The sequence below is a fragment of the Rhinolophus ferrumequinum genome, chromosome 12 (assembly GCF_004115265.2).
Source record: "Rhinolophus ferrumequinum isolate MPI-CBG mRhiFer1 chromosome 12, mRhiFer1_v1.p, whole genome shotgun sequence".
Classification (NCBI taxonomy): domain Eukaryota; kingdom Metazoa; phylum Chordata; class Mammalia; order Chiroptera; family Rhinolophidae; genus Rhinolophus; species Rhinolophus ferrumequinum.
The window spans coordinates 49,639,621-49,666,160 of record NC_046295.1 but is presented as its reverse complement, the minus strand read 5'-3'; the positions used below and the strand labels follow the sequence as shown (position 1 = coordinate 49,666,160).

The 26,540-nt window shown below is 43.9% G+C and overlaps 1 protein-coding gene across 3 annotated transcripts in view; it reads right to left on the bottom strand.

Annotated features, from left to right (window-relative positions):
* The window catches only part of DAPK1 (death associated protein kinase 1), a 168,481-nt gene extending 143,183 nt beyond the window's left edge, over positions 1–25,298 (bottom strand). The window contains exons 1-2 of one of the 3 annotated variants that reach the window (XM_033123048.1): positions 25,202–25,298; positions 23,732–23,900 (exon numbers count right to left, since the gene is read on the bottom strand). In XM_033123048.1, the coding sequence (XP_032978939.1) occupies positions 23,732–23,793 (62 nt within the window). In that variant the 5' untranslated portion in view covers positions 23,794–23,900; positions 25,202–25,298. Of the gene's footprint in view, positions 1–23,731; positions 23,901–24,747; positions 25,166–25,201 lie in introns of those variants that run through there. The other 2 variants (XM_033123047.1, XM_033123046.1) reach the window with 2 other exon arrangements.
* Between the last annotated feature and the right edge of the window lie 1,242 nt (positions 25,299–26,540).

The following is a 26,540-nucleotide window of genomic DNA, read 5'->3' as shown; positions in this document are numbered from 1 at the left end:
AAAATGTACCTCAACTTGATTTGTTCCAAAGGGTAAGCATTTCTGAAACCATCAGTCTCTTTTTAAAAGGCCTGATGCTAATCCTTAGCTCACAGCTGCCCCATCCCCATCGGGAAGAAAATTACTTAAAAACCTCGTTTGAAGGGGAGACCTGAATGAATATGGAGACATCATTGGTCTGGCCCCAGTGACTACCTTTGTTCCAGAAAGGCTGACCTTCAAAAGGGCCCCTTGGGGATTTCCTTGGATGTTTGTTCCCACCTGCCACAGAAGGCTCCCCTCTGCGCATCCTTTTCATGTGGTACCACCCATACCCAGTCGACATAAAGGAAAATCTTCTCGTTCAGGCTGTTTCAAAATGTCAGAATTCCATAGAAAGGTGGGGTTTAAAAATTAAATAGCATGTTTATCTTTTTAAAGAGCCAAATTAATATTCCTCAAAGGAAAATTATTCTAGAATTTTTGAAGAAGAACAGTGGAGGAAAGAACTTTGCATCCATTATTAAAACTAAATGGTGCATGCAGCTACATATTAACTTTCTCTTCCAGTTTCAAAATGGGTCCAGAAAAGCAGACATATTGTTTGACGCTCAGAGAGACTGAGGTTGTTGACCATGCTTAATATAAATTGGGCATATAAAACAAACTTGGTATCAACCTGGAAATTGAAAATCAAGCTACCCTACAAAGGACTAAATGCATGAACTGATGATACAATCTGTGTTGGTAATGCAGTGGCTCTGAGGTTAATGTTAAAAGTTGTAAGAGCTCTTAATTGCTTCCGGACTTCTGACAACTGCATGACAGTGACAGTCTAAAGGTTCAGCTTATTTTTCACATTCTGGAAGACTCCATGTTGCTATGGCTTAAGTGTCAGTATAATAACAACAGAACACAAGAGAAACCGTATAGATTCTTGTTGGAGAAAAGAGGTTGGGGCAGATTAGGCTGTGCTTTCTAATTCTAAATACTGTGCAGGGAAGAGGGATGGGAGTAAGCTTGAAAACAATAGCACTGCAATAAGAAGTGATGTACAGTCTTCTTGTGCACAGATCTCTAAGGCAGTTCTCATGACCTTACTTTGCAGGTGAAGAATCAGGGGAATTGAGAAGTTAGAGAGGCATCAGATACTCCCCCACAACAAGCATTCTCATGAAACCCCAAATTTAAAGAGCCAGGGTTGACAAGGAGATTTACAGCAGGAGACCAGATCCCAGAACAGCAGAGGAGATTTGACCTGCCCTGAGGAACAAGTGACCCGGAGCTATCCTCTTGGGCTCTACTGGACTAGCCTGAGCCCTCTGGGGCTGGCAGCTCCTTTGCTCCAGGCAGCGTCAATGCAGTCAGTCATTCTTGCAGGTAAAGGGATGTGGGTTACAGTCCGTGCTGTTAAAGCTCCATCTCCTCCAATGCAACCTGGGCTTTTCCTCCAGCTTTGCAGTCAAGAAATGATAAACTAATAACCAAAAAACTATGTCATGTGTTCCTTCATACATGCAGGCATTCATCCACCACTTTTTAGTGAGCACCTACTTATTCTAGATGCCTGGGATAAAACAAAGACCTCTGCTCAAAGAGTCACAGAATAAATAATATCCATCATTTTAAGAAAGATGAGATACTAAGGTTATTTTAGAAGTACATCAGAAAATGCTAAGTGCTGGGGGAAAAGTCGGGCAGAAAATGGGGTACGGTGTGGGGTGAGAGGTGAATTTCTAAAGGTCAGTAAAGATCAGCTTCATTGAGAAAGTGACATTTTGAGGAAATGTTGAAGGAGGTGAAGGTTAACATGACTCTCTAGGGGAAGAGCACCCCAGCAAAAGGAAATAGCCAATGCACTCTAACAATAAACTTCCAAACACACAAAGTCTCAACACATTTAAGGCACGATGAAGTTCTTGCAAGTCTGACTAATGTAGTGAGTGTTCAGAGTACAGATTCTTCAAAGTCTTACTCTGTACACTGGTATTAGCGACACCAGCATGCTCTGTTCAAATGGGGCTTGACATATCGATGTGTGGAATTCAAACTACCTATGACTATAGGTGTATGAAATATGGGAGGCACATATGCAATGGGAATGCTTCTGAAGTTTGACTTTCCCTTTCAGTACCTAGAAGGCAGCAGCAAAGGACGTTTATTGATTTCTGCATTCCAGTTGGCAAATGATCACTTACAGATAAGCCCTTAGCCTAAAGAATTCTTGTACTAAGACTTTCTCCTGGCTTAACATTCGTGCTTCAAAGGAGAAGTATTTCAAATGTCACTCGCCAGAAAAGGAGGATGTGAAATGACCATTTGAGGGAAGTCCCGATAATTCAGCAAGTAACAGCTCAAAAAGAAGCTCAGTGTTTGGAAATGGTCCAAACACATTAGATTTGTGTTTTGACATATCTGTTTATGGAAGACAGTACCTCACGCACATCTACATAAAGGACTTTTAAAGATACTGTGGGGGTTTTTTTGTCAGATCACCTTCTTTATAGGCCTGGATTCAGGAAGCATCAGAAATTTTTCCCGGAAGCTCACCTCAGTGGGAGCCAGCTCTATCTGCACTCTGCTAGCAGGCCGCTTGGCCAGCCCAGGCTTGTCCCACGACAGATCATAGTCACCCTCGATGCTTGGTGAGCAACGGTGGCAGCAAGTGTGTTCTCGTGGTACCAAGTTGTCATTTCTGGACTTATAGACCCAGCAGATGCAAAGAGCAAAATTATGTGTTAGCATTCTGAGAGGGTGAAATCAGTGTCAGAGACCCAAGAGGCCCATCCCCTCCAAGTCCTTCATCTTAGCAGGGAGGACCGGGAGGGCAAGCGATCTGCTCATGGACACACAATGCTCAAGAGCACGCAAGTCAAGGTCAAAACCTGAGTTTCCTCAATGCTACTCTTGGATTTTTTTCAGTCACTGGGAGACCAAGACCTAAAGAGGCAGAGGCTTGCGCCAAATGACACAACCTGTCAATGAAGTATGCAGACAACAGTTCTCACTAGGGTGTGAAGTTGCATGCCAAGCTTACTCTCATGGAATGTCTATGGAATTGTTTCCATCAGCTAAATAACTACAGACAACTAACAATATTTTTGGCTCTCTGCTCTGCAGGTGTCCACTTTTACAGCCTGCCTGAGACTGGTGTGTTCAGCTTGTTCTTTCTGTCCCCTCCCCCTTGGTCTCCACTGCTAAGAACCTCCCCCTATTCTAATGGGAAGAAATTGTGTTGAACTACCCTCCCACTGTCTTTGAAGTAGAAAACAGCATGTGGAGATGGTTTAGTTTGGGTTCTGAGTTTTCAGAGAAATACTTTTATAGCATTTCTAATTAGCCTCAACATCAAAGAAGGTATGTCACTCAGAAGAGAGCAGCAGAGAATAATTCAGGATGGCTGAATGTGGTGAGATGTCAACCATATTTGGGCACAGTGACACCACCACTACCACCATCATCTTATAAGGCCATTCAGTGCACAATTATACAGGATGTCTTGGGGGAACGCTGCCCAAAAAGCTTTGCCCTAAAAAAGACACAAGATACGCAGGGGTGGCCGGATGGCTCAGTTGGTTAGAGCACAAGCTTTGAAGCGAGCTCTGAACAACAGGGTTGCCGGTTTGATTCCCACCCCATGGGCCAGTGAGCTGTACCCTCCACAACTGGATTGAAAACAATGAGCTGCCGCTGACCTGCCGGTGGGGCGGCCGGATGGCTCAGTTGGTTAGAGCGCGAGCTCTCAACAACTAGGCTCCCACTCAATTCCCACATGGGATGCCGGGCTGCGCCCCCTGCAACTAAAGATTGAAAACGGCGACTGGACTTGGAGCTGAGCTGTGCCTTCCACAACTAGATTGAAGGACAATGACTTGGAGTTGATGGTCCCTGGAGAAACACGCTGTTTCCCAATATTCCCCAATAAAATTTTTTTAAAAAAGATACTAAACATATTTGGTTAGTATCATAATGATTCTCTAGAAAGATTCTCTTCTAGGAAGATTCTCTAGAAAGCTTCCATTAGTAGATAGAAATAGTCAAAATACCAGTAATATACTGGAAAACCCTGAATGTCCTTCAGTTGGTGAATAAACTGTGGCACATTCATGTGATGGAATACTACTCAGCAGTAAAAAGGGATGAACTGGTACAGCAACTACAAAGATGAATCTGAAATGCATGCATGATGCTACCAGACTTCAAAGGTACCTAGTCTATGATTCCATTTCTATGCCATTCTCAAAAAAGGAGAGACTACGGGAACAGAAAACTGATCAGTGATTGCCAAATGCTGGGGGGAGAGGGGGTACTAACTACACGGGGCACAAGGGAGTTTGGGGGAATTATGGAACTACTACTGTACACCTTGATTGCAGTGGTGATTCCATGACAGTATGTATTTGTTAAAACTCAGAATTGTACCATAAAAAGTATAATGTTACGGTATGCAAATTACACCTGGGGAAAAAAGGCCAACAAAGAAAACTCTAGTAATGAGGAAAAAGAGCAAAATCCAATGAAGAATGTAAATATTTACTGTTTCTAGACAAACTTCATTTTAATGTTTAAAAACAAACTTACATCTCTCTGTATATCTGTGGCTCAACTGACTGGTCATGTCCTTAAGAACAACTAACTTCTTACCCCATATTGAGAGCCACAGGGATAGGTAATCAAGCTTCTTAAAACATTCAAGCATCCAGTACGTGCTCCGCATAATGAGAGGAACGGAGCAACCAGTGGAAAGCCAGTGCCGGGCCTTGGAGAGTTCACAGAGGAAAGAGATAAAAACGCAGGGAGGAGGTAGACCAGAAGTCCTCAACACATGGCTGCTCTGACAAAAGAACTACCCCAGGTTGTCTTTGGAATTTAACATTATGTCATTCATTAATTTAACTCATTTTTGAGCTGAGCACAGTGAAAAATAGAGATGCAGAGAAGTCCTGGAACTCACCCCCACAGGCAGAAAAACACATTCTTCCACCCCAACTGCTTCTACAAGTCACACAGGCTTCCATGGGATAAAGCAGAATCCTGAGGAAACCGCAGGACGCACCGTTCACTCTGTTTTGGATGTGAATGGACTGTGACTGATGTCCCACGGGATTCTACAAGGAGGTGGTTCTGGTAGGGCCACCTTCAGGCTTCTAAGAACGATGCAAGTTCAAAGTGTCAAGTCTGTGCTTCCCAACCTTTTCCACCTGTCATGCAGGGTGTCGTGCGGGGTCTCTAGTCCTGCTCCCCACATAAGAACGCAGGATATGGTGAGGCCAAAAAGGACACCCACGGAACCATAGATAGGGGAGTCATACCACTATAGTCTCACTGGTGGCTGGGTTGGAGACGGGAGGCAGGAGCCACCTGCCGTCCACTTGTCTCTGCCAACCAACCTCACTTGCTAGCTGCAATCCACCTCTCTGCAACCCGTAATCCACACTCCACCACGCCACGCCACTACACCACCCTTTGCTAGCTTAGCCGCGGCAGTTATATCAGTGACTAATGGCTAACCGGTAACAGCCGATGGCCAAGTAGTCACAGCTGATGACCATCTACTACTTGAGCCAGCACCTTTCTATGTGAGGCTGAGAGCCTGGAAACTGCTTTCTGGGGCTCTGTTCCCACACCACCCCATCTCATGGAACACACAGAAATGATGTGTATGCTACTTGCAATCTGAGATAACCAGCCTGGGGGCTATGGCGCTCCTGGCCCTGCCTAGCTTCCCCGAGGGTGATGGAATGCCCGGGGTGCTCTTTGACTCTCCTCTCGAGGAGAATGGGAGGAGAGATCCAGAACGGTACTTACTAGTGAGCCCAGAGACTTGGGAAACTGACGTCCAGTGTCAGGGTACCTCTGGCCTATTTGGAGCCTTTGGGTGAATTAGAAACAGGTGCCCCCTCCTCTAGGCAGAGGCCCCAGAGCATCCGCTGGATTTCAGTCCTGAACCCCCTCCGCGCCCCGCCCCCCCCAGCTTCCTACAGAGCCTCTGGAAGGGCATGAACTGCTCGTCCTGCAGGACAGCCTTGTCTGAGAGACAGGAAGTGCTGTACCCATCCTCTCCAACTCTGTCGGCAGGGATAATGACAGACTGATTTTATTTGAGATAGCAAATGTAAATGCCTGGGAGCTCTTATTTTCCTAGAATGGGATATCATCACGCTAGGTCAGGCTTAATTTCTAAAGCTCCGAAAACTCACATGGACTTAAAATGGCTCCTTTGCCGTTTCCCTGCAGCTACCAAGAATGCCAAAACCTCCTCAGTTGAATCCAGCTAGTCCTCAAATCACGTTTGATGACCAAATGGTAATCAAGGGCTCAGTACGTGGAAAAAATACACTTGGAGCCATACTTCACACTTTCCGCCCAAATGAATTCCAGATGGATCATCTATTTAAACATAAAAGTACTAGAAGAAACCATAGAGAATAGTTTTTCATAAATTCAAAGTGGAAAAGGATTTTCTAGCTGTGACACAAAATCTGCAAAAGATGAAAAAAATTGATAAATTTGACAAAAAATATCCATTTGAGATGATGAGAAAGTTCTGGAGGTAGATAGTGGGATGATTGCACAACCAATGTGAATATACTGAACGCCACTGAACTATACACTGAAAAATGGTTAAAATGGTAAACTATATTTTATGTATATTTTATCACAAACAAAAAACATATCCATGGGTGGGGCGAGTAGGGAGGGAACAACAGAAACAAAGTCAAAAGACAAATGGCAACCTCAAGAAAAGATGTGCAAATCATGCCATAGACATAAAGCTATTTTTAATATATAAAGAGCTCCTACAAATTAATAGAGGTCTACAAAGCTATTGAAAAATGAGTAAATAGTATAAACTGAAAGTTTACAACAAAGACAAATAATCCTTAAACACATGAGAAGATGTTTATACTCATACGTATTTAAAAATTAATGAAACCACACTTAGCAAAGTGGCAAGAACTAAATACTTATGGGATAGTGTAGTGAAATCAGCTCTCTAAGTTGTGGGTAGTTGGGCTGTAAATGGACTTCACTTTTATGAAGAGCAATTGAGCAATAACTACCAGAATGACAAACACTTATACCCGTTGACCCAGCAATTCCACCTTTAGGAATTTATCCTACAGATAATTTCAACATTTTATACATAGGTATTCATTTCAGATTTGTAATAAAAGAAATATAAAAAGAACTCTAAAAGTTAATGGATAGAGAGAGAATTCAATAATTTATGGTAAACCCATAGAACAGAAAAACCCATAGGCATATTTTTTTGTAACAAAATTATTTTCAAGATATGTGGTCAGGTGAAAAAAACAAAGTGCAGAACAATGTATATAACATGATATCATTTAAGTAAAAACCTAAAAATAGAAGTGTATTGACTTAAATATGCATGGATTGAATCTGGATCCCCAAGAAGCTGAGAAGCTGGTGATTAGAAGACAGAAGGGACACTGCCCCACCCTGCATATCCTCTTTGATACATTCATGTGACATGAATGTATCATCTGTTTAATTTTAGAAGGAACAAAGGGATATAACTCTCTCGTTCCCCATAACTGGTCACCCGCACTGGGTATGACGACTACTGGAAATCACCACACCGCTAGACAAGAAGGCCGTGTCTTTCTTAGAAGGTAGGGAAGAAAATGGCAGATTAAATAAAGCCGGAAGAAAGGGCCACCAAAACAGATGCTGTCCTCTCTCCTTTGTGTCACACTGCCGGAGTGCAAACATCCCACCGAAAAGCAGGGCTCTGTCAGCTGGTTCTGATGGGAGACATGGTCTCTGGTGCCTCTTTTCTCCCAAGTTTCCTCACTGCCCACCAGGGACCTTGCTCTCATGCACTGGCTCCTGGCCCAGCTTTGAAACCTCACTCATCCATGCCACTGACACTACTGAGTCTCTAGTCATATAATCAGCACCATCCATGGGACTGGGGCTCAACAGTGAAAAAAACAGATGAACACTTGCCTTTTCAGACCTTAACAATAGAGCTGCGGAAAGGCTCAAGCCTGCTCATGTCAGCTCACGAGAGCCCACTGTTTCTTTTGCAAGACTTTTGGGAGCTGCTCTTCAAACACAGTCACTGTTAAATAGTATAGACTCAAACAATGTCCCAATCACTACAATGGCACCACTAAAAAGATAGTTTTGTACAAAAACTAAAAAGATAGCACTACTACAGTTAACAGTGCTGAAGTTGAAAGAAGGTTCAGTTTAATGAATATAATTTGTACAAGTGTGAAAAATAGTCTAACAGTAGATCACATGTCAGATTTAATAGCAATACATTTACTGAGAAAATAATTAACAGATCAGGATGCAACTCCATTTGTTGTAACAGTGTCAACCATAGGGTCGGCACAGAAAAAAATCAATGAAAGCATTCTGTGAGACACAACTGGCTATGTGGAATTTACAATAAAGAGTATGCATATTTTGTTATTATTTATAAATTGTGTTATACATCCTTTATATCAGTAAAAGTTATAATAAATATATGTATGTGTATACACACACGTGTGTGAGTTGACCCTGTCTGTGCAAGTCCACTTATAGGTGAATTTTTTTCAATACGTACAGTACTGGTAATGTATTTTCTCTTCCTTGTGATTTTCTTTATTTGTTTTGTTTATTTTTCAATTACAGCTGACCTTATGATTTTCTTAATAACATTTCCTTATCCTACTTTATTGTAAAAATACAGTTTATAATACATATAACATACAAAATATGTGTTAATTGACTATTCAAGTTATCAGTAAGGCTCCCCGTCAACAGTAGGCTTTTAGTAGTTAAGTGTTTGAGGAGTCAAAAGTTATATGTAGATTTTTTACTACAGGGAGGTGGGGGTGGGGAGGTCAGTGTCCCTAACTCCTGTGTTGTTCAAAGGGCAAATGCATTACACACACACACACACACACACACACACACACGTTAAGTATACACAGATGCACAGATTTCAATTCATATTGACTTAAACTCTGCCACCTCAAGCTTAACTGCTCTGAGTTCTGGTTTCCCAATCTGTAAGAGAAGCATAAAAAAAACAAAAAAAAAAAAACAACTACTTCCCATGTACATTCAAGGGTCAGTGAGAAACTAGAAGCCCTCAGGATGAACTCTAGTTGTTACCAATATCCTCATTCTTTCCACTCACAGTGGCTGGTTTTGAAATACCTGCTCCCAACAACTTTCGCCTTATCATTTGCTTTTCACCTCTTTATTGCCACAGAAAGAAGTGCAATCCGAGGAACAAAAGTAATGCCGCGTTGAAAACTACTGTGTCCAGCTGTCCCTGTCCCTGTCTGCTCGGGTAAGGTCTCCATGGTCCTTTCACATCCTCACACCTGGCAGTTGCTTCCTCCACTTGCTCCAGGAGTACAGGGAGGCCAATTGACACCTTGTTGTAAGGCTGGCAATGCTCCCAAACCTTCAGCTGCAGAAGCCTCTTTTCCCATCAACCCGTTTACACAATTCCACTGGAACCCTCTGTTCTCTCTGGGTACAACTCCAAGTACTTCCTTCCTATAGAACTAAATTAAAACCTTAATTAGATTCTATCCTTTCAGAACATATCATATACCTTTCTACATGTCCTAGAATCAATTAAAATTTACTGGGGAAGAAGTTAATTCTATCTTAAGACTCCCTTTTTCCTTTTTGAAGCCCCAATTTTCAAGCAAGCATCAGCAAAACAAGAGAGCAAATCTGACAGGATTGACTGACAGCAGGGAGACTGCCAGTTCCAAAAAAGTTTAACATCAACTCCTTTAGGTTTTCGCTTTTAAGTTGCAAATATTCCAGGGCAAACAGCTATGCTGTAGAGAGGCTGTGTTCACAGGCTAGGGACAGATGGATGCTGCTTCCTCTAAGAACCACGCTAGCGGTGACGTGGGACAGATCAGTACCTGCTGTACCCTTCAGCACCCTTCGGTAATTGGAAAGGGGTCAACCACATTTTACTGCCATTAGACTCACCTCACCCGCCCCCCCCATATTAAAATTTTAAAATACATATGACACCAAGAATAAGTAACATGGTACAAAATGCCAACAGAATTTGGAGAAACCATCAACATGCTACAGTGGAAAGGACATAACCATTTTGTCCATATGCTACTCTTCAGCTACCAGAGTGTACCTTTGTGGAGCTGTTACCTCTTGGGGCTAGTCCGAGGATGAAAACACACTATGCGTCTTAAGGAAATTTTTAATGATTACTTGTCCACCTTTAAAACTCATAGGAACTATGGCTAGTCTTTCTTTTCAGAATTTTGTGATTATGACCAATTACAGGAATTGATCATCAGACAACAGATATTTCTGGAATACCTTCTCCTTCCAAGATGCTGGGAACAAAAGAATTATGACACTTTAAAGAGCTTAAATCTAAGGAACACACACACACACACACACACACACACACACACACACATTCACGGCATCAGCAATGCAATGCAGAGGGTCTAACTGCTGGATGACTTCCTGGGGAAACGGAATATAAAGCCAGTATTCAGAGTAGAGAGGAGGATCCTGCATATTGATAGCGCAGGTTCGGATCACATGTATCAATAGGGGGAGCAGCTGCATAGCAAGCCCAGAACCATTTCACTACTGTCACTAGTGGACATCCCTTTCCTGGTGATTCTCCATCTCCTCTGTCTGTCCATGGCCACCCCCCACCAATCTGTTCTTTGCTCTTCTCTAACCAGCCAGGAGACTGCCCACCCTGGCCCCTGCAGCCGGCTAATGGGAAGCACTGGAGGGAGGTCGGAGGGCAGGACAGGAAGGGTGGGTGTTTCTCCCCTGAAGTGGCAGGAGCTGGGGGACCTTCTCAGTGGCTCCAGGTCAGCCCTCGTCATGGTATGGGGTCCCCAGGCAGTGCTTATTTGGCCATCCTATAACCTTCACCTGGACTATCGAGGGCAGATGCTTTCCTGGCAGATGTTTTCCTGGCAGCACCCCGACTGACGCATTTCCCTATCTCCGGTGTCCTCCAAATCAGCCCCTGCCCTGTCACGCCCTCCTCCACTGACAAGCTTCCCCCAGTTGACTTCCACACAAGGGCCCCTCCTCAGGAGTTGGGAGACAGAGCAGAAAGAATTCTTCACACCTTCTGCCAGGGGTCCCCAGACCTGACCTTTTACTTTATAAAGCCTAGGAGGAGGGGATATCTGAGGCAGTAACCAAGCTATGCGGGCTTCCCATGGTCACAGAACATGCTATACTATCTAGCCTGCTGAAAAGGCAGAAACTGGGGGCCTAAGAGAATGAAAAGAGAACAAAAAGTAAGGAGTTATCTAGCTTTGACTAAAAATTAGGAATCAGCACGAAAAGGAAAAAAAAAAAAAGCACAGTTATTAAAGCAGGTTAAAATCAGATTCATCAAGATGGCAGCGAAGTGCCGGCCCTGGGAAAGAACGGGGTGGACCGAGGTCAGGCAGTGATGGGAACCGGCTCTGAGCCATGATCACAGCAGCGTGTTCTGCTCAGCAGGGCAGGGCTCAGCGGAAACTGCAACGTTAGCCATGGGTCCGGAAGTCTGACCAGTAGCCGCTCTAGGTCTTACTCCTGGTCAGTCCCACCCTGGGCCCCTGGGACACAGCAGACCGGTCCCCTCTTGGGACTACACATAAAAAGCAGACTAAAGTAGCAACTGCCCCAGTCCTTTTGCTCACACCAGCTCTCTTCCTTCCCTAGCTCTAGACACCCAAGGTCAATACCTCTTTTGGGGGCCTTTTCTTTCTCACTGGGTGCAGTATCCTCCTTGCCGACTACCAGCTCCAACTCCAGGCCCATTAGTCAACACTTCCCTGTCTTGAACCACTAGCCCAGGGGTTCTGACTGGGTCAGAGGTGCCCCTCAACAGACGTTTAGCAATGTCTGGAAACATTTTGGTTGTCACAACTGGGAGGGGGTATCACTGAAATTCAATGGGCAGAAGCCAGGGATCCCGCTAAACATCCTCCAGTGCACAGGATCCCCACCACAAAGTTACCCTGACCAAATTGTCACTAGTGCTGAGGCTGAGAACCCCTGGTTTAGAGGAAAGAAGGAAGGAAACATGTATTGAACACATTGTATGAGCCAGGCACAGTGCTCAACGTTTTCAAGTTCTTTGAGTTTCCCTTCCCAAGACAATGACAGAGGAACAGGATACAACCTGTCACCCAATTTCCAGACAGGTCTTAGCATTTTGGGGGTCCCACGGTTGCCGCCACCATTTTAAAAACATTATCTAAGGCTGATGGCTTTCTGAACCTCAGTGTTCTCATCTGTAAAAAGTGGATGACAAGTCCTACCACCAGGCCTTGGTCTAGAATGGGTTCCCAGTAAGTCTTAGTTTCCTTGTCTCCGTCTTCATGTCTCATTTCCAGTTTCTTCCAGAGAATATATGGGTAGAGACACACACAGATAGCCACTCCTACACCAACTTGCTTACATCTTTATGTCTCCGCAAGAATCTGAATGCATGAGTGAATAAATGAACAAACTCTCCTTGCCTGAACTCCAAAAACAGTTTTTCATACTTGGTTTCTCTCACTGCTTACTTAGGCTTTCCATTATTGTTGGTTGTGTCAAGTCCGTCTACCCTACTGGACTAGAAACTTGTTAAGATGTAGGGTCCTGTCCAACTCCTCAGCAAAATACCAGATCATTCAGATGTCCAACCAATCCTGGATGAATGAACAAATGATAGACAAATACTAGGGTTCCCATGATAGTTTTGTTTAACAGTCTATTTATATTGCCTGTTTATAGTTTAACATTGTCACTCCCAGACAGTTCACTTGAATTCACCTCATAGACCCAATTTCCAGGCGTTTTCCCTTTCAAATTTGTGAGCGTCTAATGTTACTTGTATCAACTAAAGATATCCACTCAATGGGCCCGAAGAAGGACGCATCCTTTTAAAGGGGTCTCTCATGTGGCAGCCATGTTTCTTGAACAAACGAGACCCCAGTCCCGGGGAACAAGGACGGGCACTCAAACGTATAAGTGGGCACTTACAACAGCTGGCAGAGCCTTGCCATCAAGTAAATCCTAACAATTCAGCCTTTCAGCCACCAACCTAATAGGCTTTTCTTGGCACGGGTAATTTTGGCTTGGCCAAACACTCATTTTCACATCTTAAATAGTTATGTGTCAGCAATGAATGGAGGCTCACATCGGCCGTACGTCTTGCATTCTGTAGCAAGCTCATCTTGGTCAGGAGCTCAGGGGCCCATACACTCATTTCAGCTCCTTTCTCCATAAAGATCCGTTACAAAAATTAGTGATTTGTGTCTCTGATCAAATTCCTAGGGTCTTATTTGGCTGCTTAAGATGGTTTTTAACTTAAAAAGCAGCTGGAAAAAATGAAAGCAACTTTTCAGGAAATTAAATTTAAAGTACACCCTATTAAAACATGAATTTACGGGCTGACATCTCAGGCTCCTAACAGTGCCAGGAAGACCATCCTTCTCAACATGTCAGAGCAGCTCTCTCACTGAACAGCAAACTCCTGGCTGGCTGTCAAGCCGTTTTTACTTGCCCTGGCTTCCCTGAAAGCATCTCTTTCCATCTCAATAGGGCCTCTTTAACATAAGCTTCTCCGGCCCTCTTCCCGTGGCGACCAGGTGAGCTGTGAAAATGGCATCTCTTTAAGCCCTGTCTCCAGCAACCTTTGAATACACAGTTCAATTCCAAGCTAATTTCTTTCTCAGGAACTCTTAAGAATGATCTGCCATACTATCAGGTGCCTGAGGAGAAAGGCCAGCACATAAACTGAGACCTGGGTCCGAGACCTGAGCCCAAGCCCACCAGAATAGTTCAGGCACGCCTTCAAGGACTGATTGCATAAACAAAGTAAACTTAGCAGAATGAGCCCACCCTGCAGGGTGCACACAAGAGGGGAAGAAATGGAGAAGAGAAATGGGAGAAAGAGGATGGAACCGGGGATAAGCGAGCCCTCACCCCCACCTCCTCCCTGGGTGTCCAGGCCAGAACCTAGGCAGGGAAATGACGAATGAACAGAGAAGAGGGAGGACTCCATCACACTGATTCAGAAGCATGTTATACATTCTCCCTCTTGCTCTCTCTCGTTTTCCCTGTCTTCTTAAAGAGCCACCACTCCTTGAACACCTACTGTGTGCCTGGTACTGGGCCATGCACTTTACACACATTACATGACAATCTTATAGGGTAAGTATGATCATTATCCCCTTTTAAAAATGAGAAAATCGAGTCTCACAGAAATCAAGTGCTTTTCCCAAGGTAATGGTAAGCACATTGTGGAGTCAGGGATTTGGGTTTAAAGCTCTGAACCATATTCTAATTTCTGAATATGTATCTTCGTAAGGCAAATAAACAAGGCCTACTGTGTGCTTAGCTTACTCCCACCCAACAGAAGACACAAAAAGCCATGGTCTCTACTCACAACATACTTGCAATCCACAGGGAGAGCCAAGAATCACATGCATAAACCAACCGTAACAGAATGCAAAGTGGCCAGCTACTTAGTCCACATTGTTAAGAGATGCAATAACTAAGAAAGAGAGCCTTCCTGAGGGGCATGCTGGCGGAAGGCAGGCTGAAACTGGCCAGGTCATTCGGCATTTGCTTCTTATTTTTCCAGGTTATAACTTCTCTCTAATGTAGTTTTAAAACATGATCTGCATTAAAGAACATGTTGCTTCTGAAGATGAGGCCTACAAGCCATGGTCCACATTAATTAGTAATATTCATAAAACAGGATATATTCATTCTGTGCCCGAATCACATTTAGCAAAACTGAAGGATTTTTCACACCGCCACTAGGCTTACCTTGTCTGTCCATGGCTATATTTTCCAGCATTCCTATCTCTCTGTGCCAAAGGCAGGGTGGGGAGGAAAACACACTGATAACACTTCATCCTGGAAATGATTCCATTTGTACTAATTCACTTCCTCTCCCAAACAATTGAATCAGCTGCCTGAAGCTCTATGTAAGGGGGAACATATGATGGTGCTTAGAGCAAACCCTCATCAATTCTGAATGGAAAAACTGTAAATATCTCCCATGTATCCTGAGCTTGTTTGAATGACACTGCAAAGAAATGCCAAGAACAGAGCCCCAAGCAGTCATTTTACAGGTTCATCACCAAATAGGATGACAGGTGAGGATTCCACTTCATTCCGATTGCACAACGTGCAAAACGTGACATCAGGGAGGGAAAATGAGCAGCAGTGCCTTAGGCCAACCAGGCCTGGCTCGGAGCACACTGGTGCCACTGCACTTCCGGTCTGCAGAGGAGAGTAACCAGCCAGAAAACAGGTTAACTCCAAATGCTGTGGTGGAGAAGGGAGCAAACCAGTGATTATCTGAAGCCAGAGGAGCTGCTGAGGACACACTTGGTAGAAGTTTCTGGCTTCACTAAAAGCAATGCACATGCTGATTCTAGATATGCCGTGTGGCAAAGACAACATTTGGAAAGACAAACTTCTATATTCACGTCCCAGGTGTACAGTGGAAATCCCTGGCAGGCTCTGCTTTCAATTATACTGATTTATATACCAATAAAATAGTATTTGTGAGATAGCAAATAATGTCTTAGCACTTTTTGGCTCACCAAGTTTCTAAGGACAGGTCCTCTGTGTACCATGTGCAATTCAGCATCTGAAACTTCAGCAGTTAGCTGTTAAAAGTCTATTCTCTACAGTATCCATATACCTAGAGTGCCATAGCTTTGTTTTTGCAAAGCAAAGCAGCTTGTAACTCCCAGACTATGAAATATTATGCTGAAAAGGTTGCAGCCTTTCATCACTTTCTCAGAGATACACGTTTCTGCTGTTTACCCATAAACCACAAATGGGGGCAAAAAATAAAAAAATTAAAAAAAATTGAGCTCTACACAGATTTAGAAGAACTTATCAAAAAAGAACAGAAACATTAGAACTGAATCTGTGCTAACTACTGACCTCCTCTCTCCCAAGCCACTCCACTCCCTCTGTCCCAGTGTACTCCTCGGTTACTTTTTCTTGCATCACCTAAGTCATATCTACCCACCCACATTTACAGCCTGGTCATAGACAGATGGAGAGTTGCTAGGCAGACACACAGACAGGCCGTTCAGAGGAAAATCTAACCCTTTTCATGATGGGACCAAAAAAAAAAAAGACATTGAATATTTCCCTACATTGCTTTTTCAACTGGAACATTCTACACTGGGGGGCCAGGAACAAGAGCATGGAGGATTAAAGTAAAGGCTTAAAAATCCTGACACTCTTTTTAGGTTAAAAAGGGAAAGTTTGCACAATTTCAAAAGGTACCATTTTCTGACAATGAACTGTAGAAAGAACTATTCAACAACGGGGAAAAAAAATGAAAATCAGCTCATTCCTTGAAGGTGAAAACTTACAATAGCAACTGTACTTGAGATATTTAAAAGCTAGCCCCATTCATCATATTATACCTAAATACGAATAATCAGACAGTTTTGACAGAAAATAAAATGTGTCCCAAAAAAGTTCACACTTAGAGCCAAATTTCCCAGCCAAAACCCATCAGGCTTATGACTGACTGTAAACACTACCAACACAAACTTTTCCAACACCAGAGATTAGCAATTTACGGCATTCATTTGTTCAAACATTATGTTTTTCATCCAAACTTGAATGTGTTTACAAAGGGGAAAAAAATCAACAACATTCTCCCCCTCCCTTTCCCCTCTTGATATCTCTGTATATACATTAGGTTATTGAATAAAATTTCTCAAGTTCACAATTGAAATGTCAACATTTCAGTAGGACAATAAGAGGAAAACCCCATGGTCATTTCTCAGAGATAAGCAACATTATACTTAAATGACCACAGTATGATCTGTAAGCCACACTAGTTCTCAATGTCACCTGAAAAAGAAGTGATAAACAAGAGTCACTAAGGATCACACTTGTCAGCTATCACCAGAGTTTAGTTACTAGCACATGACTTGTTTTGTTGTGTTTTGTTTTGGACTGGGATCGAAATAAGACACAAACTCTTTTAGGTTTTAGACCTTTTCAGGGTAAAAATCATCCTCGCACATTAAACCTAGATTTGGGGTACAACCACACTTTTTGTTTTACCTAAGAAAGATTTACTAGTTAGATAAAGCTATTTTAAACCCATTTTAGTTAGATGACGTAGAAAAACCGAATGCCAATCTTTTTTCTTCCATTCTCTCCTAACTGCATTTAAAGGAATTTATTTAGAATGTTGACAAAGTTGATAAATTGGATTTATTATAATTATACTTCCATATAATCTCCTTCAAGGTTGAGAGACAATGCATTCTGTTTTGATAATTTACCACAACAAAACAATTAAGTATTACCGTTCACATAGTCTCAAATAATCACGCACCTACCCTAAACCAGACAGACTAGTGCCACTTAATGAAATGAGAAACTGTTTGTCATTTTGGGGGTAGCCTATCAAGCAGAGCCAAGACTCTTACACATTACATTACTCAAAGGTTAAATAATAATGAAAGTGTTCTGTGAACTTTCTAAAAAGCTAAACTATTAACTCTGGGACTTGGGTAAGACCATGCCACACACTATGACCATTCATAACTGGGGCACAAGCCATTTGGAAAAGGAAAGAAGGTCATGTGTGTAGTGAAGTGCCCATGCAAGTTCTGAGGTCAAGGGGTCAGCCTCTGGCTGCGGTAAAAATGAAAACCTTCTGTGAAATGGTTACCAGTTATTCCTAACCATCTTCTCCAAAACAGATGTTAAAAAGGATTGGTATTAGATGGCTGCTCAAATCACCTCTTTTACATATCAATTTTATTTGGCTTCCAAAAAAGGAAAATTGCCAAATCATGTAAGTAGTACAGAGAACATAGTAAAACAGCCTGCCTGGCGTTCTGGGTTCACCTCTTGCTACCTACTAACCAGCTGCCTTGAGAAAGGCCCTTGACTTGTCTAAGCACTGACTGGATGAAACAAGAAGGGAGGGCACTGATCACTCTGGTTTCTTGTAGGTCTAGATGCCTCAGGGTTTCTGAGTGGCCCTTCACCCACAGAAGCCCTTCCCCTCCCACCAGTAGGTGGTTTCCTTTGTCTCCAGATCAAAAATAAGTTTCTACTAAGAGAGAGTGACTTCCCGGAGTATTTTCTCTTTGAGAGTGAGGAGTGCGGGCCTACAGGTTAACTAGGGAGATGAAAGTGCCCAGGTAGGTGAGGTACACCTAGCAGTTTGCTAGAATTAAGGGTGAACGTTTATCACATTTCCCAGCAGGAAGCCAGGTCAGACAATTCTTGTCACTCACATGTCTTAGGCCTTTCCCCACCTCCACACCGTGTCCAAAGGAATCCAGCAGCACCTAAGTTTGTGCCTCACCCACCCCCGCCCCCCCAAGGCGGCCTCCTTCTCCTCACCCCACCGGGAAGGAAATGGTCTCTGCCTTCAGGGCTTACAGCGTTGCTGAGAGACCAGAGGACAGGTCTGACAATGTCTCCTCTCCTGATATAACCCCTGTATGAATTACTGAGCATCCATCTCTCTAACGCTTATTTTTCACAGCTTAGCAGAGGTGTGACAATGTTATGGGGTCTTTAGGTTGCTAAGTGGCTGGGTAAGACAAAAGCTTCGTGGTGTCAGGTGGGTACTGGTTTATTGGGGTGATCACTTCATAAATTATAGAAATGTCTAATCACTGTGTTGTACACCTGGAAATAATATAATACTTGTATGTCAACTGTGATTGAAAAATTTAAAAATATTGGAAAAAAAAAAGACACACAGGAGAAAAGGGCATAGGGGACCAAGAAGTCAGCCTGAATGCTCCATCAGTAAGAACCTTGATCCTCTAGGTTCCTGGCCCCATGGAACCTAGCTTATGCCTGTCCGGGGGGTCCAGGGTCACATTCCCAGTGCTGGCAAGTAAGCGTTCAGCCAAACTGCCACTCACTACCGTCATCATGTCCTCTTTTCACATCCTTGAAGACCATTAGTATGAAGAGAATTTAAAAATCACTGACTGTTACCTCTAACACATATATATTTGAACTTGATCTCTCTAAAACTTTGCAGCCTTTCTAATCAGAGGAAACATCTGAGGGCCTGCGGGAGCAGAAAGGCAAAGAGAAAAACGACATTCAGCACAGCCTGACAGGGTGCTATCGCTAGGCAACCTCATGGGCCTGTGGTTCCCACCCCGGGAATCTCTCCTCCTTCCATCTGCACTAACACCTTGAATTCTTCGGACTCACTCTTGCAATCCACAGTAAACCAATTGAAAGATGTACTCGGACTGTGTGGGGTTCTTACCATTCCTTACTTCAATGACAATGCCTATGGATTTTAAGCCAATAGGAGAATGCTTTCAATTGGAATTATTAGCTTCCCGCAACCATCTAAACCAGGGGTGTCCAAACTTTTTTCAACGTTTTTCCCCAAGGGCCATATGCGGTAAAATACACAAACAGCCGGCCACTCACTCGAGGTGAAGTACGTCTTGCCTCACCTGGTTTATTTAAGTAAACTAAATATATTTTTGGAATTTGCTGCGGGCCAATTAACAATGGATCGCGGGCTGCAGTTGGCCCGTGGGCCGCAGTTTGGACACCCCTGATCTAAACCAATGTGAAATACTTAATGCTCCACCTTATTTTGTTTAAACTGATCTTGTGCTTGGAGATTTTGGCTACTGTGCACATTACTGTTCAGCCACAGAGAATGTGAAAACAAAAGTAGCTTTTAGTTTTACGAGCTGCAGGCTTTCGTGTCCGAAGTTCATCTCCACCAGAGTCATCATTTATTGAGAGCCATACACACATGTAAGATAATATACATGTGTGTGTATGTGTGTGTGCTTTACATATATTAATCCATTCATTGAATCAGCAAGCATTTATTGAGCACCTTGTAAGTGTCATGCATCTATTAGGCATTAGAGATAAAAATGATGAGCAAGTTCAAGGTCACAGCCCTGTGACAACTTGGGGGAAAGCAGATAATCAAATAAGTAACGACTACGCAATGTGGTAAATGCTGTGATGGGAAAAACAGGTTATTAAAATAATCTTAGGCAGTGACTATGTGTCAGATGTTTGTATCCACTGTCTCTAATTCTCACAACATCCTGCAAAGATAGGTGTCTCCCCACTTTCCAAATGAGTGTGTTGTGGCCAAACCACACCACACACTGCCTCTCTATCAGCGTCAGCATCTGCATCACCATTTGCATCTTAATTCCCCATTCTGGTCTCAATATTGCACCTGCTAACCTGCATTCAGTCATTCAGGCATCGATCAAACTGTGCCTGGTATTATGCAGCATACTGCACACCCTCGGGAAGAAAAGACCACCTGAAGGAATTTTCAAGCTGACTACAAAGAGCAATACAAGGATGATAGTAACACAAAGCAATGCTAGAGCATGGCACTAGGCAGCCTGTGGTCATGGACCAACGGAGTGCTTCAGACAGCAAGTCATTTGGCTCCTAAAAGGGAGAAAGCATCATGGAGGCATTTATTCAGGAGATGGGAGCCAGGTCTCAAGATCATGTAAGGTCAGACAGCAGAAAAGGGAAGAAGACCAGGCCCTCAGGAAAGCGGTGTTCAGAGAGGTGCCCAGAAGGCTCACAGGTTAGGCTGAACCACAGCCAAGGGTGTAACTGGAGCCCGATGGTTGGACAAGCCAGCCTGCAGCTGCCCAAGTGCCAACTGATAAGAGATGCTAAGGCACCCTAGGGCATTAAAAAAAAACAACCCAAGTGTAACAGCAGATGGAGAGATCTGCATTTGTAAGAATTCCCAGAGACCACTACATGTGATGGAAATAGCTCTCTATTCTACCTCCTAGGACAGAGGGTGAGACCCCAAAGGTCCTCCTAAGTCAACACAAAAGGTCACCAAAGAGCCTTCCAAAGATGATGGTCCATTCACTGTAAGGACTTGCTTCCACTGGGAAGGTGTGCAGGTTCGAGGCCAGAGTGGCATTACACAGAGTAAGAGTGGAGAGGCCAAGTGTTGGCAGCAAGGGGTCTCTCCATGAGCCTTTTCCCACAGGGCCTCTCTTCTCAAAATTGGTAAACAGATACTTAAAAAGACTACGGAGTTGCCGGCCAAGTTATTAGCCTGCCTGGAACACCCACATGTCTCAGCATAGTCCTGCAGATGATATCTGTAAATTTATTTAACTCTTTACTGTTGATAAAATAGTTTTACATGTGTTAGGTTACTTGATTTTCACAACAGTCATGAAATAAGCACCAGGCCTCTCATTTTATAGATGAAGATCCTGAGGGTCAGAGAGGGTAAGTGACCTGTTCAGGGTTATAAAGCTAGCAAGTTGCAGAGCTGATTTTGGATATCTGTGCAGTGATCTGACTGCTCTACCACTACTGCAATAATCATAACATTTTATAAAGTTCCTTAGAGTTAACAGAGAGCTTTCACAGCAGTCCTGGGCAGTCGTACAGACACATACTGACATACATAGACAGACAGACACACACACACACACTCATCCTCCTACATACATACTCTGTTTTCCTAGAAAATAACAATAACAATAACAACAATAATATTGTATTCTACTTGTTTAAAAACCTATCTTTCCTACTCCAGCTGTGGACTTTTTGTCTCAATACATTTATAAGGTAAGTGAGTAGGTATTATTTAGATAACTGCTAAATGTAGTATGTAAATAAAGTCGTAAATCCTAGATGTTAGCTTGTGTATAACGCACTGCTTAGAACAAACAACCTTGCTTTTGTGTCAAATATTGGCCCATTTCCATTTTCCGCCACTAAGCTCCCACCTCCACTGCCAATCTTCTCTCAGTGACACATGAAGCAGCACCCTTCCTATTTGTCTATCTTATGTCAGGACTTGTTTTCAGAAAGTGGCTATTTCCAAGGCAGACATAAAAATCACAGGGCTTGAAAACCACTTCAAAAAAATCAACTGTTTAAGCCATTTTTAGGCAAAACCAAAAGATATAGCAGCTAGATGGGCATGTATACTTTCATTTAAAAAATTCCCAACTATCAGTTTTTCAGAGCACTTCTTTCAAATTCATAGGTCACATAAATTATTCAAGAAACAATTTGTCAATTAGTCTTGCACAGTGGGGAGAAAGTTATATACAGAAATGTAGACAGAGTCAAAAGCAAAGCGAAATGCTGGGACAAATCTGCAAACCACCCCCTAGTGCAAAGGCAGAGGTAGCCTTCTCACAAAATAAAGATCACAAACTCCCCACTCCCTGCACCAGCCACAGGGCGGCCGTATTTTTTTTCTTTCTCATAACTCTACCAAAAGATCTTAATGAAAATAAAGTCAATATACTTAATCTATAAAGCAATCACCTCACCCAATTTTAATCATCTCTCTTTACAAGAGAATTTATATAATCAGGTCATACTACGCAAACAGAATTAAAATACATTTTTTCACCTTTGCCCCCCTATTTCCAAAGGAAAACTTCATATACCACTCATCTGGCTGAATACCATAGGGATAAAGTGATTTAACTCTAGTTAAACCAAATATTTAACTGCATACTCTTAAATCTTAAATCTTAAACATATCTATAAAATAGGATTTTTGAGAACTCTCTTATTTGGTAAATCTCCAATATATAGTAAGCAATTCCTAAGCCAGTAAGGTTGTCAGTCAATACTAAACATATACAGAAATATGCTCTTACAGTAACTTTTTAAAAATTGCTTGCATTCTACACTATTACTTGAATTTATAAAAAATTTTAGCTAAGCTCAACTTTCATAATTTTCATTAGGTAATCTAGGGTGTGTGTCTTTGTGAATTTCCTTTTCATGAAGTAAACGAAGCTTTGTATCAGGACATCAGGTGTATATGGAAAAATACATATTTTGATACACGTGTAAGTCAATACATACTTTTTTTGTTTGTTTAAAGATCCCTTTGCCTATTTTACTCACTGCAGTAAAATTCCGTATGTTGAATTTAAATCTAGATGTGAAAACTGGGTTTTCTGCTAGTTAGACCAGAGCTCAACACACCCTGTCAAATACCCAGTCCAGAAGAAACCAAACTAGCCCTTAGTAGATGCCCCCAAATAAATCATTCTTAGTTCACCTAGAACATGGAAGACTTTACACTCAGAATCACAGCTCCTCCAGCAATGGAACAGGCTCTGAATGCAAATAGCCCATTAGACTCTCGTAGATTTGTTAAAAATTTAACATTGGGAATAAAACCAAAGCCACCACTAACACCAACTGGCTAATTAAATTCCTGATTCCAGTAAGTTTCAAAATCCAAGCCCAACATCAACGTCTGGCAAGTATCCATGTACCGTAGGACCTACCAATATTTGTGCATGTTACTCTGAAAATTCCGAAAGAGGGAAAGCAGGAAGATTTTAAAAGCCTATTCATTAGTGTGTGTTCTGTTTAAATCACACATCAGAGCTAACTCTAATTATATCTTAGCGTTTGCTCATTGTGTCGTCGGAAGGACAAAAGCTGACAAGAGTTACCGCAGTCAGTTCAATCTGTTCTCGTCCAGGGGTTTTGATCAATATACTTTGCATCATAATCTAACACTGAAATTGTCTCTCCACCCCCAACCCCTTGGAGTAGGTGGTTTATTTCTGGTCTTTAGCCTTCGCTGGGGTGGTACTCTTCTCTGTAATTTGCACATCTTCTGGAAGAGGGAGACGCCTGATTCAAGCTGCATTTGTTCACTGCCCACTACCCCCAATATTATGCATTCCCACAACCCAATAGTGTGCGCCTCCTGTACCTTCCAAGTTCCTCGCCGGTGTCGTAGTAATCATCCACGTTTTCCTGCCTGAACACGGTCATGATAAACTGTCACGCCTCACCAAAGCCCAGCGCACTTCAGCTCCGCTTCCCAAACCATCACCACCGCTCCTGCGCCTCCGTGGGCCCCTCATGCATCAGTCTCCAGTCTTTAAAAAAAAAAAAAAAAGGCAATAATACAAAAAAAAAATTACAATCCAAAAAGGAAATGGACCTCCCCAGGACTAAGACCCGTTCGCTTAAGACCACTTCTTCGGAGCTGCCCCTCCCGCCGGGTGCAGAGGAGCACCCTTTGTTAAACACGGGCCAGGGACAACCCCAGCCCCGCATCGACGGCGCGCATGTGGGGCCGTGCACAACCACACCCCAAGATCCGCGACTGCCAAAGCACCGCTCTCTGCACCGATCAGAACCGGCTCCGGAAGTGACTGGCCTCCCCGCCCCCCTTTTTCTGCACACACTCCCACCCAGCTCCCCACCTCCAGGGGCGCCGCGCAAGAATGAAGCGTTTGCCCGGGAGGAACGCGCCACGCTGGAAGCATCCCTCTCCAGCCTGAAGCGGCGGTGCAGCCCCGCGCCACCTTTCGGCTCCCGCACCTTCGCGGCCACCCTCTCTCCTCCCTCGAGCCAGACAGTCCCCAGAGGCACATTCCTGGCGATTCCCGCTCCGTTACCCGGCCGACCCGGCTTGCGGCCGCTCGGGAGAGCAGGAGAGGGAAGGGAGCGGCCGAGGGAGGCGCGGCCGCCTGCCGCTGGTTTCCGAGTCCTGACACAAAGCGCCCGGCCCGGCCCGCACCACCTGTTCCCACCCGGCCCGCGGGGCTGGGGGCGCATCCGGGCTGCAATCCCACTTCTACCCGCAGCCAAGTTTCCCGGCTTTGGCCTTCCCGATGGCCCGAGGCGCTGCCGGCGCAAACGCAGCCGAGCCGCGATCGGGAAAGCAAAAGCAGGCGGCGGGGCCCGGGAGAAGCCAGGGAGCCGCGCGCGGCCACTCACCCGGGCGCCCAGCAGCTGCCCGGGTCCCTCCGGAGCGCTGTCGAAGGCCGACCGCAGGCGCCAGCGCCGGAGACCAGCCGGGCGGCGGCGCGAGTGCGGAAGGGAGCGAGTCAGGGGCGCGGATCCCGCGCGTCCGCCCCGGCGTCAGCTCAGCCGGGCTCTCCTGCTCCGGCTTCGGAGCAGCCCCTCAGCTCCTCGCTGGCTTCCGGGCAGAGGGAGGCCTGCTGGCGACCAATGGGGACCCCGCGGGCAGGCAGGCGGCACGGCCCACCCACCTCAGAGCTGCCCGGCCGGGCAGTCGCTGCGGGTTGTGAGCGGTGCTTGCTGATCCTCCCCGCTCAGCGCTCCGCGCTCGCTGGCGCGCTCTACCGCACACATCCCGCACACACCCACTCACCCCACTCCCACGCAGCTAGGAGACCGAGCGCAGCCGCGCGCAACGTGGGCGCCCCACCTGTGACACGACTCGACGCTGCCCCCTTCGGCTGGGTTCCAGAGAAATGCGATTCCTTAGTCCTGCAAAAGTATTTGAGCGTCGGCAGTGTGCCTGGGACTGTCCTCTGCACCGGGAAATCAGCCGGATCAAAATAGATTTTTAAAAATTCCTGACCCTGTGAAACTTACATTCTGATGGATAAGATATAAACAAATAAAATTATTTTAGAAGATATTAGTGCTATTGAGACAATAAAACAGGATAATGGCATAGAGAATGACGGAGGTTGGGCCGCATTAGATGGAGCTCCTTTCCAGGATAGGTGTTTTGAGTTGGTATCTGAACTTGAAGGAAGTACGTAGAGAAGAAAGGGTTGAGGTCTCAGAGACCCAATCAAACAACAGAAACCAAGGGTATATGTGTGCTGCACCAAAAATTACTGGCTGTCGATGAGTTGAAATGTGGCTAGACCCAAATGCGGTGTGCAGTTAAGTGTGAAATACACGTCGGATTCCATGACTTGATATGGAAACAAGAATGAAAAATAGCTAGTGAATTTTTTACATTAACTACATGTTCAAATATTAGTATTTTAGATATATTGGGAAATAAAATAATATTAAAATTAATTTCACCTTTTACTTTTAGAAATGCGGTTATTAGAGAATGTAACAGTACGAATGTGTTGTTTCTGTGGATCGAGCTAGTCTACACAGAGAACCCATATCTAGTGGAAACTCTTTATCCATTCTCTACCTCTTGCCCCATGTTTCCCCCAAGTCTTTGGGTGTGGAAAGCACAAAGGAGGGTTCCCTGTAGAGACTTCTGGGGATCCCCAGAGTAAAGCTTCTGTAGGGAAATCTACCTTACTGCCTAGAATTACAAAACTGATATATGAGACCTCTGAGATTTCCGATCCACAGCATTGTTCAAATTCCCAGATTTTCTAAAATGGAATGATTTAGACTCTCTTTGATTCAATAGAAATTTTCAACCTTAGAGATTTTGTCTTCTTGAAAAGAAAAAAAAAGTCCCCTCAGACTTTTTGTCACACCCTCCACTTAGAGAGCATTTCACTTATTGGCCCACAGGAAGGGCACACTTTCATGGTGATGGAATGAAGGGAAGGTTCCAAATTGGCAGGTGGCATGAACCTAAGTGGTGGGTTTGAGAATTAATACAAAAGGATCTTGGAAGGTGATAAATACAGTCAAAAATAAGAACAACAGCAAAAGTGATTTATCTGGGGGAAATGCAAATGGATACATCTGTTGGGGGAGAAATTAAAACACAGATGTTTGGGAGAAACTTGGAAAGTGCTTATGGACGACTGTATTATGGGCAATATTTTTCCTGA